The sequence below is a fragment of the Perca fluviatilis genome, chromosome 9 (genome assembly GCF_010015445.1).
Source record: "Perca fluviatilis chromosome 9, GENO_Pfluv_1.0, whole genome shotgun sequence".
NCBI classification, from domain to species: Eukaryota; Metazoa; Chordata; class Actinopteri; order Perciformes; family Percidae; genus Perca; species Perca fluviatilis.
The window spans coordinates 5,616,495-5,632,761 of record NC_053120.1 but is presented as its reverse complement, the minus strand read 5'-3'; the positions used below and the strand labels follow the sequence as shown (position 1 = coordinate 5,632,761).

The 16,267-nt window shown below is 41.9% G+C and overlaps 1 protein-coding gene across 4 annotated transcripts in view; it reads left to right on the top strand.

Moving 5' to 3' along the window:
- The window catches only part of pik3r3b (phosphoinositide-3-kinase, regulatory subunit 3b (gamma)), a 276,193-nt gene that overhangs the window by 248,341 nt on the left and 11,585 nt on the right, over positions 1-16,267 (top strand). Inside the window, exon 1 of one of the 4 annotated variants that reach the window (XM_039810640.1) lies at positions 10,858-11,342. The exons of 2 other annotated variants lie outside the window; for them this stretch is intronic. In XM_039810640.1, the coding sequence (XP_039666574.1) occupies positions 11,228-11,342 (115 nt within the window). In that variant the 5' untranslated portion in view covers positions 10,858-11,227. Of the gene's footprint in view, positions 1-10,857; positions 11,343-16,040; positions 16,157-16,267 lie in introns of those variants that run through there. One more of the 4 variants, XM_039810641.1, reaches the window with a different exon arrangement.

Sequence of the window (16,267 nt, the reverse complement as noted above, 5' to 3'; positions counted from 1 at the left end):
CACACAAGAAAACAACATTATTATTATATATTATTATTAACAACAAAGCGCATGTCCCTATTTCACTGATGCTGCAAGTCCAAAAAGGCCCAACTTTTAGTTTGGATTTAATCAAATTAAATTTGTATGGTCCAATTTCTGGTTTATTCCAGTTTTATTAAGCAATGACCGGACTGGACATTTGTATCCTTCACATATCAGCAGAAGTAGTTCTGGTTGTTTGTGTCATCCAAAGTGTTTCAGTGGCCATATGTGCAGTAACAGAAAATATGGCCTCTCTGCATGGCTCGCTGCAGTGGCTCGATCCCACTGACACCATGACTGCATGTTCCCACACACACACACACACACACACACACACACACACACACACACACACACACACACACACATATACAATTCTATACCTGCGAGGACCCGCTGTGACAGAGGACATTTCGTTATCTCATCCTAATTCTTAACCCTGGTACAGCCCTTTGCACAACGATGCACCTTGAAACTTAAAGTCCTACGAAGGAAAATACGTAGAAATACGAGAGCACACACAACTGTCATTAACACTTTTGTTCAGTTGATTATTCAAACCCAGCACTGCTCATGCATGCAACAATCGGATCAAATATAAATATTCCATATATTATGTGCATCACTTTCTACAAATTTTCCCCAAACTTGAGTCTGATGTGTTTGGTATTTTTGGGAACTGTGCGATCTTGATCCGTGATCCGCACGCGTCCCTCCCTCCTTCAGGCAGTTGCTAGTAGCCAAGGAGGACACAGGGGATTAAAAAAACATGATGGACTCTTCAGAAGAGGTCATTATCTTCACTCAGGTTTCTGTGCAGTCAAGTCATCGGACGCCACAATCTTCTGAACGTAGTCATACTGAGAAATCCAGAGAGAGTTGTGTGGAGCTGATAGTCTTAATTAGCTTTGACGCAACTCATTTGGCAATGGCTGTAATGTAAAAGGACGTTCATTAATATCAAAAAGTTTAAGTAGTGTTGGTACCGCAACATAACTAAGTAGTTTTTGTGACTAAACCTAACCAAACTGTGACAGTTCTCTGTTTTAGATATAAGGTTGATTTCTTGCCACCGCTAAGGGGGCTAATTAACGCTTCTGTGGATTGTATTAGAGGGTAGGAATTAAATACTGACATCGACATGGTTTGGAGGACTGGTTGAAATATTCTAGATATTTTTTGCACCATTTTTCACACATTTCCAGCAAAATTGAGTCCGATATGTTTGGTATCTTTGGGAACTTTGGGATCTTGACCAAATACAGACTCCCTGCAGAACATGAGTCTGTAGAGATGGTGTCTCTTGCGTTGTGAATGTCGCCATATTAACAGCAACAGAAAATCGAATGTTGCAAACAACAAGAGAACACAAAGGTGTAATTGTAGCAGGGATGTGGGCGGATGCCACACTGGGTTCGCCACTGCACCTTCCAAAAAACGCTTATTCATAATATATGTGAATGTTTTCCATATTATGCAACCGTTCTGTGTGTGTGTGTGCTCTCCCAGACCCCACTCCATCGATGTCTATGTTTAGCAGCCTATTTGTGTCTCCAGTTAAATTGTACTTTCCACTCTAGTTATTACAGCGGCAGACAAAATATGAAAAGCGCTGAGGGCCATGGATAATAAGCCCAGAAATGGAACAGGCAGTGAGCAAAGCGCAGCCTCATCATCACTTTACAGTCAAACATCCTCCCACACACGCACTCTTGTATTTATGGACTGTTATTTCCACGAGACAAACATGTCCCGACCAAAACTTCGGGACAAATGGAACTCCGTCTCCCTTCCTCTCTTCCTCTGGCGTCCTCTTTCTGTCTCTCCGGGACCAGTTGCTTCGGTCTAGCACTGTAGCCAAGCAGACGAGGATCTCTCCTCCTCCCCCGCTCCTTCCATCCATCTTTCTCTCAGTCTACCGCTTCGGTTTCTCCCATGACAGCTCATGCTTAATCTGTGGGTTGTTTCCTTTTGAAAGAAAAAAAAAAAAGCAGGTTTAACCACATGCTCAGCGGCTGATAGATTGTACTGTAGTGACTCCCTGACACCGGGGAACGCGTCAGGGAGATATACAACACTATTGTGTCTCTTTCTGAATCATTGCTTTATTACAGCACACACACACAGTCATACAGACAGATGCCCCCTCAGGGCACCAAATAAACCCATTTGTTGACACAATGCAGTGGAAGAAAAACTCAATTTCAAATGGAAATTCACAAGTGAAATGTTACTGATGGTGCTCCCTTTCCGAATGCCACTTCAAAGGCTGTTCTTTTAACCCTCCTGTTGTCCTCGGGTGAAATTTTTATCCGTTTTCAAAGTTTCAGAAATATGAGTTTCTTTCAACCACATTTTCCAAAAAATAACTGAATGAAGTTGGCTACAAGCTTAGATGTGACACAGAATTAGGTATTAATTTATACTATATGCTTTACAAACCAGAGGAGGACAGCAGGTGAGTATGTATAGGAAAGTGCGTTGAAAGTGTCAAAGAATGCTTCTAAAGCGTTAAAAATGTCAAAGAAAGTTGCAACAAAATAGCGTCAATAAAGTGTAAAAATTGGCAAAATGTAGTCGACGGAGCAGACTGATCTCATAAAGGGGCGTATGTATGACACGCCAATTTGTTTGCCGTTTTTGCGCGTTATCAAGACGCATAACCGCTTTTTAGTAGTGATGCACCGAAATGAAAATTCTTGGCCGAAACCGAAAACCGAAAAAAGAGGAAACCAAGACCGAAAACCGAAACCGAAACACCGAAAGAAATTAAGCCAATTATTAGTACCATTGCATTTATGGCTATGACTGTGTACTAACTTTACTAAAATCAAGGCATTGCAATTGTATAAATTAATATTAAAGTTTAATTAAAAAAATATCTAGCAGAAATATGGCTACAATCTGATAGTCACAGTATACAGTAGCCTAAGAACAGAATAGCTTACCTATTGTTATTATTATTATTATTATTATTATTATTATTATTATTATTAATTGAGGCACTTTCTTGCAGGATTTCACTGAACATATCAGACAACGAGGGGTGCTGCACGCCCCCCTCATCTGGTGCAGCGAGACAAGTCTTTTTTCTGCGCTCTGATCTCCTCCTGCGCTTGGCGCCTTCGTCTCCGTCTCCACGCAGGTTCTCCGCCATCCATCCGCCTGGATCATTTCGTCGCCCCTGCTTTATTTCTGCGCATCGAAGTAATGGTCTTTATAACGCGGATCAAGTACAGTCGCGATGAAGTGCAGAGGATCCGAACAGATCTCACTGAAACGTGTGCTGACAGACTCTAAGAGCGTACTTTTCATTGTTTTCACTCCGGGGTCCGTCTCAACCTCTTTGCTTAGGAGACGCTTTGCAGGGGGAACGGATCGGGTACTGACACACGTGCAGGTCGCGTTTTCTGTTTACGTCATCACAACATTTCGGCCGTATTGTTTCGGTGATAAAAGTATTTCGGTGGCCGAATATTCGGTGCATCCCTACTTTTTAGCGTGTTTATCAACGCCGTTCGGCCGCCATTGACCTACATTACGTGTGAATTTTCGCCGTAGCGAGTAATATGAAAGGACGTAAGTCCGCAGAAGTTGGTTGGTTTGGGTGGTGGATGGGTAAAACACAGGACTGTCACCCAGGAGAGCCGGGATTGCGTCCCGCGTGTGGTGTTTATCAATCGTTTTTCTTTTCTTTTTTAAGCCTTCCCCAACGTTTCTTTCCTAAACCCAACCCTTCATTGTTTTCCTAGGCGTGTGACCACACCGTCGTGTTTTTGTGTTACTAAAGCCTTTCCCAATGTTCTTTTCCTTAACCCAACCTTTTTTTTTGTGTGTGAAAGTGTAACATGTAAAGACACAAACGCCCTGCTAGAGCTATGTTAGTGGTTACTGGTTGCACGGTGTTTGTGTTTCGATCAGTAATGGCTGTTTTCCCAAGATGGCACCTGACCATATACCCGAAGGTACAGTCTTTCTAAACTATCTTTTTAATAAACTGTCTGTACACTTACAAAGTTCTCAATGCTTCAGTTTACATGTAGGGACCCTCATTATGCTACAGTGGAAGTCTGGTGCTATTTTGAGCCTTGTTAGTGGTGTAGAAATAGCAATTTGTTTTTACTTTCCCAGTGCCCCGAATACTAGCGTTGTAAGCTAATCAGCGGTTCACGCTAGCTCGTTTCATGCTACACACACATTCGATTACCATCAAAACATATCCCAGTGAACGGTCGACTCGCTACACATTTGTTATTGAACCCTAGGTTTTTGCGCCAGAATTGTCCTTTAAACGGAGATTAATTCTTCTACTGGAACTAAAAACACTTGTGTGCACGGAGATTGCTTTTGGCTCAAAACTCTGCTTGAAAACCAAAACGTAGCAATATAAATGTAGCCTTAGACTCAAACGGACAGAGCCCCACCAATACTGGCATACTCGAGACCCATACCCAGCCTGAGACCCACGTGCGTAGGCTACATTTAGTCTTTATTTCTGATTGTTAGCCCGCCAGGCTAATGGAATACATCAGCTACATTCTTTCTTTTCCCTTCTCCCCACTTGGCATTGTGTAAACATGTAACACATGGGACACATGGACGCAGATGAGGGTCGGAGAGAGAAAAAAAAATTCTAAATTTCCAACATTGGTAAATAACCAAGCTGGAACAGTCTCCAACGGTCGGAGTGGCTGCTCTTCATATCTCCGGACTTGGGACACCTTCTTTTTGGCTGCTGGCTTTGTGCGCTAGAGGAATCTGGTGGGAGAACCCTTTTGTCTCAAATCATCATTGTTTACTGTAGCATTTGGTTTTCCCCTTCATTCACACAAACATTGATGTAGATAAGCTGGTGTTCCACAGGTGTTGGAGGGTCACGATGGCTCCATTCAGCCGTGTCGGCGTGCCGCCCTCCTCACAGCATCTGGCTTTCTATCTCATTTCTCAAAGTACAATGGCTGCTAAAAAAGTGTTTGAGTCAAATGATTTCATTCTGTGGTTGTGGAAAATGATATGATGTGGGTTTTGGAAGCAGTTGCTTGGGGCGCAGGTGGCCTGAATGTCCTTCACACATGCACAAATAGACAATGCCCAACCTAACAGGCACAAACCTCTTTGTCCACACACACACACACACACACACACACACACAGAAATGGAAACACAGATTACATCTAGTTTACTGAACTGCTTGTTCTTATGGACCAACAGCAGCAGTTGAAGTTTTTGGACTCAGACAAACTCCAGGGACACATTTAGACATCGGTTATCTCTGAAACTGTGTCTGTTTTTTTTACAATCTAAATATAATCTGCCAGGCTGAGGCACGGTAGACAAAACCCTGATAGACAAACAGGTGGGTCCATGAATTCAAATATGAGCTTCATGGCCAAAAAGTTGTTCAGCCTCAAACAACTTTATGTTCAATTCTGGGAAAGATGCTTGAATTTGCAAAGATATCTACAATTTTAAGATGGATTTGGGGGACTTGTGTATGAAATGGATAACAGATGCAGGATACGTGTGTTATCAATGCGGAAAACATATTTATTTAGAGTAAGGTGACATTTGTATGGCAAATCAAAGTTTTAGAAGTTAAAGAGTGCGTTACTTTTGGTTTGACGTGCCTCCATGATTAAAAATGTGCGTGCGCGTGGATTTGTGCTTCCTGGTGCATTAAATCGGTAGGTGGTATATGATATGAGCTTCCAGGCAGCGCCTTTGTCTGTGCTTAGAGTCCCTTTAAAAAAACGGCCGTTTTGGTCTCTATGGCGACAGAAATGGCAAACTCAACACCTGATTCCCAGAAGATCACCTGAGCTTCTCTCTCTCATGCAGTACTCACACGTAAATCCTCTTCCCGAATTCTCGCCTGCAAAGACAAACAGGAAGAAGTATTTAGAAGTGAAAACCACAGTGTAAAAATATGCAGAAACCTATATTCAATGTTGTTTTCAGTAAAAGTACAGCCGTTTTATCAGTAAAATGTATTAAAGTAGAAGTACTGAACAACGGTGCCTTCCTGAGTGCTAAATTATTGATGTGTGACCCTATTCTGCTGGGTAGTTCCCAAGGTATTGTTCAACATTTAGTAAAAAAAAATATGCTTATTTGCTTTGCTTTTGAAAGTGAGATGAGAAGATGGAAATCAATCTCATGGCTGTGTTAAGTACAGAGCTAGAGTCAGGACGTGGTTAGCCTAGCTTAGCATGAAGACTGGAGGCAGGGGAGACACTCTCACATTTACACAGTTACACATTCATTTTTTATTTTATTTAACCTTTATTTAACCAGGTAGGCCGTTGAGAACCGGTTCTCATTTGCAACGACGACCTGGCCAAGAAAAGCATAAGCGTGCAAGACAACATACAGTTTCACATACAATAAAATACATGAAAACAGAATACAACAGGCTACATAAAGTGCAGATTAGGTAGGGAATACAAATCCGTCGCAAAGGGAGGGGTAAGTAAATCGGAGGATATGCGAGAGTAAATAAGGTAATACCTGGAAGCTGCCCAGTACAACCACAGTCTGATCTGCAGGCCACTGATCACAGTTGGGGTTAAGGCCCTTGCCCAAGGGTGCTCTTTCACTTTCCCCACCCAGTTTTTATCCTGTCAGTCTGGGGGGGTGTCACACGCTCGCTTCTCTAACCTTTAGGCCACCACTACCCCATTGGATTGGACATATAGTCTAGCTAGCTGTCTGGAGTTTAAAATGCCAACACAAAGAAAGCCCAAGGTAATGGATATCCGGCCTAAATTAGGGACATCCGGCAATATTTCCGGCGGCACCGGAGCAATCCCGGAAGTGTAACGTTGTGTGTATATGCTACTCGGGACCCCAGTGTGAAGTTGTTTGGATGAACACTTCTCCAGAAAGCTGCAAGCAGCAATACCAGAGGCCAAGCAAGTTCCCAACAGGCAAGCCACTGCACTAGTGTTATTTCAATTAGTAAACATGTGGTACCGCTTGGCACACCTTCCCTTTATAATTTTAGTCTTTTTGGCAGGGTGGAGGCACGTAAAAGCGACAGCAGTACGAAAATGAAGAGAAGCAGGTTCCACAACATCAGCATTTATTCCAATTCTTTTCTGCCAGCCACTTTGTCAAGATTTCCAAACTCGTTGTTGAAATGTTGGCGTTTTCTGTGTATTTCTTCATTCTGTTTTTTTTTACACTGATATTCAAAAAGCACCTAAAACCAATGGATGGAAACATACATATGTCATTTGATTTTGAAGTTTTATCTGGAGTCATGGGAGGGAGGAGTTGATTCATATGTGACAATGCTTCATATGTGATTATACGTACGCTATGCAAATAGGCCACTTGATGCCAATCGGCTCTATTGTTAAGAAGGTTAAATGGTAAGCAGTGTGCTGATTGCCGGGGACAGCGCAGATTAATACTGCTGTTCCCATCGCCCTCCTCCTCCCTCCGTCTGCCCCTCCTTCTTCCTCTCTCTTTCTCTATTGTATGACGACGGGCAGTCAGTTCCTGTGTCATTGTTAGGGATCCATCTGCCTGGCCACACACACACACACACACACACACACACACACACACACACACACACACACACAGAGCAACAGCAGCAATTAAACCTGATTGACACACTTGCAGAGAGGAGCTTTGGGCTGTGTGTCCGGCACGAGCCATCTGTGAAACAACCACACACACACACACACACATTGACATTCCTGCCAGCCCCCCTCTATTTTATTTTATTTTATTTTAATATTTAGGCAAAAGGAACCTCCATCCTGCTCCTCGTCTTCTCTTGTAATGGACAGAAGAAACTGACAAGTTTAGGGAGTGGTTGGTTGGATGGATGGATGGATGGATAGATGAGTGGGTGTCTGCATGGATGGATGGCAGACTGGGGGGCAGACCTTTCATTTATTGTCGCTCCCTGAAGTAGGACACCAGGCAGACAAATAGATAGACAGAGCAGCTGTAATTACTGGTGGCAGCAGCCCCCATCTAAAGATATTGTATTGATATTAGGCTGTTAACAGGAGATTACCGTGTGGATGATTGGGAGTCTGGGCCAGTCTGGGTCTCCACTCTATGCTTTGGGGGCAGCTGATTATGATGATGCCATTGTTCTTTTTTATGTAAATCTCAAAAGTGCTCCACTTTTTGCTCTTGGCACAGGAATAGAAGCCGAGAGAGGGAGTAAAAGGGTCAAAGGTTAATTTTATTTTATTTTATTTTTTTAATAAAAAAGAAATGCCCATATTTTTTGGAAAATAGTTAATCATTTTAAGCAGACTGTAATCCCAATTTTGTTTGCACACACAGAACACCCCACAATACGCTGCAGCAGATGGAAAATCACGTTTTGAACTCAACCAAAAACAGAAAAGGAAAAAAAGGAATTTTAAAATCCAAAAAGACCCATCCAAAAAGTCAGGATCTAAAATGCATACAACCCAAGTAGACCCAAACAGAGAGAGAACACCAACACTGGAAGCAGCATAATCCGCCATCAACTAACAAGCAGGTACACTGTCAAAAACAAAAGCAACACTACTTCCTAATGTCCTAAGAATCAATGAAAAAACATACATATTATCATAATTTAAGTTGATATGGCAAACAGACATTTTGGCAATCATGGCACACACATCTGGCTCTTTAGTTGCTACTGTATATGTGTCACCTTCTTTAACAGCTAGTCGCTAACTGTGTCTCTCTGCCTTTTGGTGCTGAGCAGGTCTAGACTCAGGTTTTACAACTTTTTTGCTGCCTGCTGCGGCCGAAAACAACGTCATGAGAGCGGTGAGAGTCAACCTAAACAGTAAAGCTGTGGGCTGTGAAAACCAAAACAATGAGCTGAAAGACGCTAAAAAGCTCTGTAGAGCTGTGGGGAACTGCGGAGTCGAGTGATAGTTCTCTGTGCATTCGTCACTAAGAGGGACCCCCTTTCCCATAAAACATCATTTGATCTATTGTTAATATAAAAATATTGATTATACCAGCTTTAAAAATATATAATATAATAATACAAATTTATAATATATATATATATATATATATATATATATATATATCTTAAAATAAGCAGCCATACAAGTGCTGAACCCACAATCCTGTAAATCCATATCCATTTTAGTTTGTGTGTGCGTGTGTGTGCAGTAATCCCTGTGTTATAGGCTTCCTAAATACATGTTTGCACCTTTCTTGCATCCCTAAGCTTATGTTTAAGCTTTCATATCATTTACTGTAACTGTACTTACCTCACTGTAGGCGGTTTGGTTTACGAGGTAAATGGCACCTTTTCCTCCACTGGAGTTACGTATACGAGCCCACTGAACAAACAGACTTTAGCTCTGAAAACGCATCACCGTAGCGGAAAAGGGGTTATGATCAAACAGGGTATGTTTAATCCCCACTGTTTTGGGAACCAAAGGTCTTGTACATTTATGATGAGATAGTTTACTAAGTGTGTCATGGTGTAGGATCAGCTCGGGAGCAGGCAAGAGTTCAGAGACACTACAGCTCAAACTAAACTCAAGGTACACCTAATCTGTAATCTCAGAGACATTTGTAGGCTAGTCTCTGTCTCATTGCGTGGGTTTTTTCTTTACATTGCTGAGGACCATTTCTCAAACCACATTGTAGCGATTTGGGTTTTTGAATGTTTGTCCTACCTCTCAGTCAACCATGGTTTGAGTTCATTTCACTGTGGTATGAAAATCAACTTGAAACTTGCTTGATTTGTGTATTCCACCTTTGTTTTCACGTTGCATGCTAATGCAGCTGAAAGAGTAGAATCATTCGGGGAGTCCCTCCGCTGCGTTAATGGTAGGTTTAAAATGCATGAGGTTAGCATAATTTTATCTATTCCTATTGTCAAAAAATCCCATTGATTCCTATTGAACAATACAATACAAATGTATAGTTTCATTTTTTTTTAAAGGCTGTGTTATTTCCTAAAACTGCCGGGCACTGTCATTTCAGCAAATGCTACTCAAACAGAAGGAAATAGTGCATTTTGTTTGAGACTATTTTCAGCAGCAGATTAATACACATTTGGTCTAGTGAGTATTTGTGGCAGCTGGACGGCGCGTGGGGGATTGAGTCAAAAGTGTGTGTCTGTTCATTATAATGAAGGAACATGTCATCCAGTGCAACAACGAGCTCTGTGTCACATAGGAAGAAGATATAGGCTATCACAAGCTTTGATACACACAGTAGGATACATGTAATGTTGGTTTGGTTGTATGGTAGAAAAAGCATGTTCATAAATGTAAAATCATTCAGGTCTGCTTTGGGAAAACGTGAAGCATGTGTGATTTGTAATAAACGGTGATCCTTTAAGAATGTTTGGTAGCTACTTATTCATGGATGCCTGTTATGTCATATCCCAAAGTGGCTGCAGCAGCAGTAGTGAGAACCAATAGTTTGTAGCGACATAGTCAGTCAGTAGGAAGGTAAGGATCTGACTGGAAAACCACCGAATTTGTAAGCTGCTCTTCAGAGGCTGAAGTTATTTCCCTATTGGCTTTCAAATTCAGCTTCTGAGCTTGCGCACAGAGGCTCGATCAGAGGCGGGACTGGGAAAGAAAGGGGCTAACCAGAAGGGGGGGGGGATGTAGCATTAAAATAATACAGGCAGAATGGGTGAGTGTAATAATTTTCCTCCTTATGTTAAATAAGTTGTAACTGATTGTAGGTTAATATCTTTTACGCCAAGGATATATTTGTATTTATTTTAATTGTGTCACCGGTGAAGTTAAATGCTACACCCCTGTAAGCCTCGGTGCAGTGGTTTGTCCCAGCCGTTGTCAGCCTTTGCCAGCCTCCTCTTGTCAGAGTTCTTCTTAAAATGAAGCTAGAAACCCGGCGGCACCAGCGGAGGAGAAGGAAGGGGACTGAAATGTAGAGCTGGCATCTACTTTCCCATCGTTTAAGAACGCTTTTATATACATGTACACATATAGAGGGCATCCAATGAAGAGCCCTAAGTTATTAACTTTATTATTATGTCGGAGAGAGCAGTCGCAGCCCGGTGCTTGCTGTACACAGTTCGTCTATTTATTCCAGTCTGAAGCAGGAATTCAGATAGAAGTGTCAAGTAGATAGATTAGCATTAACGTCGGTTAGTTTTTTGACACCCGTTCGCTTTTTATAAGCTTTTTCCCCCCCCTTTTTGTGGAGAAAGATTGTCAGGTTAAGCCACACGGAAGCAATGTATAATACAGTCTGGACAACGGAAAAAGCCGGCGAGGAAGAGGACTGGAGGGACGTGATGATGCCCTACTCCACGGAGCTGATATTTTATCTGGAGATGGACCAACCGCCAGGTAGGAAGGCCTGGGACGCTAATATTCGAACAGGGTAGTTGGGCTCGAGCCAGCTGGAGAAGAGGTGTAGTGTTTGGTTTGGTTTCTGTTCGAATTGGTGGAAAGTTTTTAAAGCGTAATGTTACATCCTGCTGCTGCTCGTAACCCCCCCCTCCCCGGCTGGCTTACCGACATTTGGGTCGTGTTTTTTTTTCTCGAGGGATTTCACAGTTTGCTCAATTTAAGGGGACATTTTTTTTGTTAATTTTTGGCAGTGCATCATTAGAGTTACTGCTATAGCTAGTTTCGACATCAACCTATCACTATTCTGCTTTTGCTATAACGTTACTGTGAAGCTGGTAACTTGAGCTTTTAATAAAAAAGATATTATCTTTACATTCGGCTGTAATGACAGCTATCGGCACCAATGACAACGCTTTAAACATAATGTACAGTTTCTTTATCTCCGGTGCATCAGTTTTTAGCAGAAATGCTCATTTTGTACATGTTCGTGCTTATTTCTGCTGGGACACAGTAACGTTAGCTGCAGCTCTCCAAACCTGCACTCACAGACCCATTTGGAGACAATAGTCCCATATAGTATGTGTTTAGATGCAGCCGAAATCATCCTCCTGCATATCTGCATATAATGTGATATGATAAATAAATAGCAAAGGTGACAGGCATCGCAGCCCAAATCGTTTTGCACTAAAATGCAATAAACACCAACGCAGTTCTTTTTTGTAGCCTAATTTGCTCCTTGAAAGCAGAAACACATTGGTGCAACTACCTGCGCAGTTTCACTGTTTTTACATTTAAAGTCTAAAAATCATCCCGAAATGTTGTGCCAACAACGGGAAAGGGGGGGATGGGACACGGAGAACAGAGGGGTGTCAGGAACATGGACGAAACCGGGAATAAAAGGTCCCGAACATTTGATAAGCATGAAACCGTTCGCCGACGCGCATTTATACGACTTTGTGCCTCTATCTAGCAAACTGTCATCCAGATTTGAATACGTTTCATTCAGTCTTTCATTCATTCATTCCTTCCTTCCTCGGCAATTGTGCCAGTGTCATTTGACTCCCAGCGCTTTTTTCGCCCCTTTTTCCCCCTCGGTGCGTTGAATGGATCCTGGCGCAGATGTGGGACGTTGTGTTGTTTCCAGGAGGCGCTGTTGAATACAGTTTGCCCGGTAGCTCTGTCCCCTTTTCCCCTCCTTTCTCTTTCCGCATTTATCTATTGACATGTAATGCATATTCTGCAGCCGCCGCAAAGTGCAGCATTATGTCATATCTTCGGCATTTCGGAGAGATAATGCAGCAACAACAAAAAAAAAAGCCTCAGGTTAAGATGCTTTATCAAATTCAAACATAGTCATTCAAACTGTATTCAGGATGAATAGATGAATATTCTGAAGTCTGTACCAGCAAGTAGGATGAAAAAAAATGTGTTACATTTTCTAGTCAGTTCAGTTCTAATTTGAGGTACATATTGAAGTCCAAGTGAAGTGGGCTGATGCAATATCTCCAGCCTGCTTTTGCTCATTTAAATTGAACTCCTCCGTTTGTTTCCTTTTGGCTGAACAAGAGAGGAGTTGATTCTTTCTCTGTGTCCATTTGACAGTCATTGTGTTGGAGCTACAGTAGAGTGAATGGGCAGTGCTCCTCAACTCAATGCATCGGGGATGTGAATGCAGCACACTGGCTCTTTACTGGTGATTCACATACTTAAGTGCCGCTGGACCTGGTTTATATAGCACCTGGAGCCATTCATTAATGCTTACTGCTTATATATATATATATATATATATATATATATATATATATATATATATATATATACACACACACACACACACACACACACACACACACACACACACACACAGTCATGGCTGAGAAGGTGTGTGTGAATGAGCTCATCCTGTCATCCTATTTGTATAGCCGACTCAGCTCGTCTGTGCCTCCAATGTATGCTGAGTGTCTTTGTCTTGACATAACTGTCATGGAATTGGAAGAGGCGGGAGAAAGAGGCAAAAAGGGTGACGGAGAGGCAGAAAAGTGGAAGGAGGGATGATTGAAGGGTTGAGGAGAGAAGTGAAGAAACGTCGGGAGAAGACAAGTGTCTTACAGTCATTCATTATAGTATTTATTACACTGGAATTGAAACGCGAGTGACATTTAGGTGTGTGTGTGGGGTCATTAGCACAGGTGCGGTGCCACTGCCACCCCTGGGGGAGGGCGAAGCCTACCTTTCCACTTGCAAGTGTGTGTATGAATGTGAATGTGGGGTGCACACTGAGTTTTGTCTTAACCTTCTTTGCATTTCTTGCCTCATTTACAGCATATCCCATAATACTGCACATTACTTCCCCAGTTCTCCTAACATCCAGGTAGTGTCTATTCACACCTACCCAGCATGAAAATCAACTTGCACAGGCTTTAAGTTTGCACTGATGCAGTTCTGTAACCGTTTACATCATGTTTGCATTTGATTTTGTGAAACTGTGATAATGTAGGGCAGATTTGACAAAGCTGTCTGCACTTTAGACCACCTTGTTATGCAACAGTTATGTCACTTTGACAACAATAAAAGCAGCAGAGCTGCCTTTTCTTAAGCGAGTAATAGGGTTAGGGTCCATTGTCATGTTCAACGATGACGTGATCATATTATATTTTCAAAATTCTGTTTTCCAAATTTAATAATTTAGAGCAAAAACAAATGAGTTGTAAGTCATTTTGTCACTGCACCGAACATCAATGTCAATATCATCTGTAAATGCAATTTGCCCAAATGTGCGTCATTGGGATATATATTGGAAAAATGTTAATATTGTGATCCATCAACCAGCTGTGTGTGTGTGTGTGTGTGTGTGTGTGTGTGTGTGTGTGTGTGTGTGTGTGTGTGTGTGTGTGTGTGTGTGTGTGTGTGTGTGTGTGTGTGTGTGTGTGTGGTTGTGTGTGTGTGTGTGTGTGTGTGTGTGTGTGTGGTTGTGTGGGTGTGTGTTTGTGTGTGTGTGTGTGTGTGTGTGTGTGTGTGTGTGTGTGTGTGTGTGTGTGTGTGTGTGTGTGTGTGTGTGTGGCTTTCTTCCTCACGTTCACTTGATTTGCCACTGCACCTTCCCGAAAAACGCTTATTCATAATATATGAATGTGTTCCATATTATGCAACCGTTCTCTGTGTGTGTTTTATATTTATATATTTTTGGCCTATTGAAATCACAATTATTTAACATAATTACTCATTGTCTTTTTGAAAAGATTTGCAATTATTTAACTTAAACAGTGGAACAGTTAAACCAATAATAAATACATTTTTTACTGTCCTTTTTTCCGATTAATCTGTTTTTGTGACAGTTAGGAGCCGAAATCGTAATTGCAATTAACATTTTGATTAATTGCACAGCTCTACTATTACTTTATTTCATAAACGGGCTAATTTATGCGAAAGCAGCAGTGTAGAGCTGCTGCTGTTGATATCAGTGACATGCACAGTGGAGATGTCAAAGCCTGTTTACATCCAGAGCGTAATCATCATCTGCAGGGTCGGTTTGACATGAGGAGAGCCTTTCTATCAGGATCATAATTGGGAACAAAACTCAACATCGGAATCAGAATTCAGTCTTGATCTTCGAAATAGTTGTTTCGACAAAAGAGTCCCAACTCAAGGTCCACTTACTTGAGCTTCTTCCGGAGCTTTCAAACGTATCAGCACAAGCCTTTTTATCCGCGGATAGAGTTTGCTCCGTGAGTTGCCATGATGGAGATGGATCTAGTTGACATGATGCATCCATTCATGGCTCCTTCACATTTAGTTTTTATAAAGCCAAAAAGAGGTTATTGCCTCAAATATTTCCAAGGTTTTCCTTAAGATCGGATTGCGATGATCATAAAAGAAACCTCTGAAGGTCTGTATGAAGGTACAATGTAAAAGCAGACTTTTATTGCAATATGTTGAGTCAAATTGTGACATTCTTATGGGAAAACTTTGGAAGTATTTTTCAATTTTAGATCAAAAACATAGCCCTAATAAGTGATATTTACATTGGTGGACTGGCAGTTGGTCAAATGTGTTTGGCTGTGTATTCATATTTTTGTAGCAAAAGGGTTTTTAAAGGCAAAAATACCAAATATTGTTTGTTTTGCAGCTTGTCAGCTGGGTGGATTGTCTGTTTTTCTCAGTTTTATATCATTTTAAATGAATTATCCTTTTAGATGTTGACTGTTGGTTGGACAAAACAATAGAAGGTATCATCTTGGACTTCGATGAGCATTTTTCTAACAATAACACATAATTATTGAATATATTAGCAGACCTAACTGTTTGTCGGATTACATTGTATATTTATTGCCTGAAATAAACTATGAATAAGTGAATAAGTGAGTCTCTTAAACACCCATTCAGCTGCCAGTCTCGCTGTGTTCAATAGGAGACGACCTGTTGATTTAGCGCTCGCTGCTGCGCGCTTGTCTCGGAGTGTGTGTGTGGTGTCCCAGAAGGAATTGATATACCACCGGATAACTCCACCTCCCTTCCTTCCTTTCTTTCTTTCTCTCGTGAGGCACGCCCCCATTGCTGCCTTCTGATTGGCCAAGGGGGCGGGCCTCTGTGCGGGGATTAGTTCGCGCGTCGCCTGTCTTTTAGGTTCAGCCTCGCTCGCTCTTTTCTTCAGTCTGACTGAGCAAGAGGCGGAGGCGGAGGAGGAGGTAGAGGAGGAGAGACACAGATCAACAGACAGAGGGAGGGAGAGAGAGTGAGTAGGCGGGAGGAGGGAAACAGCTGAGAGACGAGTGACAGCATGCAGCTAACGGAGAGTACGATGGTAGAGGACGGTAAGAGAAGGATTTGGTCTTTTGTGTATTTGCATTTTGGTCTCTTTTGTTGCTGCCTTTGTTTGTCGTTGGTTGCTTTCTCAGACTTCACTTTTCCTGTTCCAATCTGTG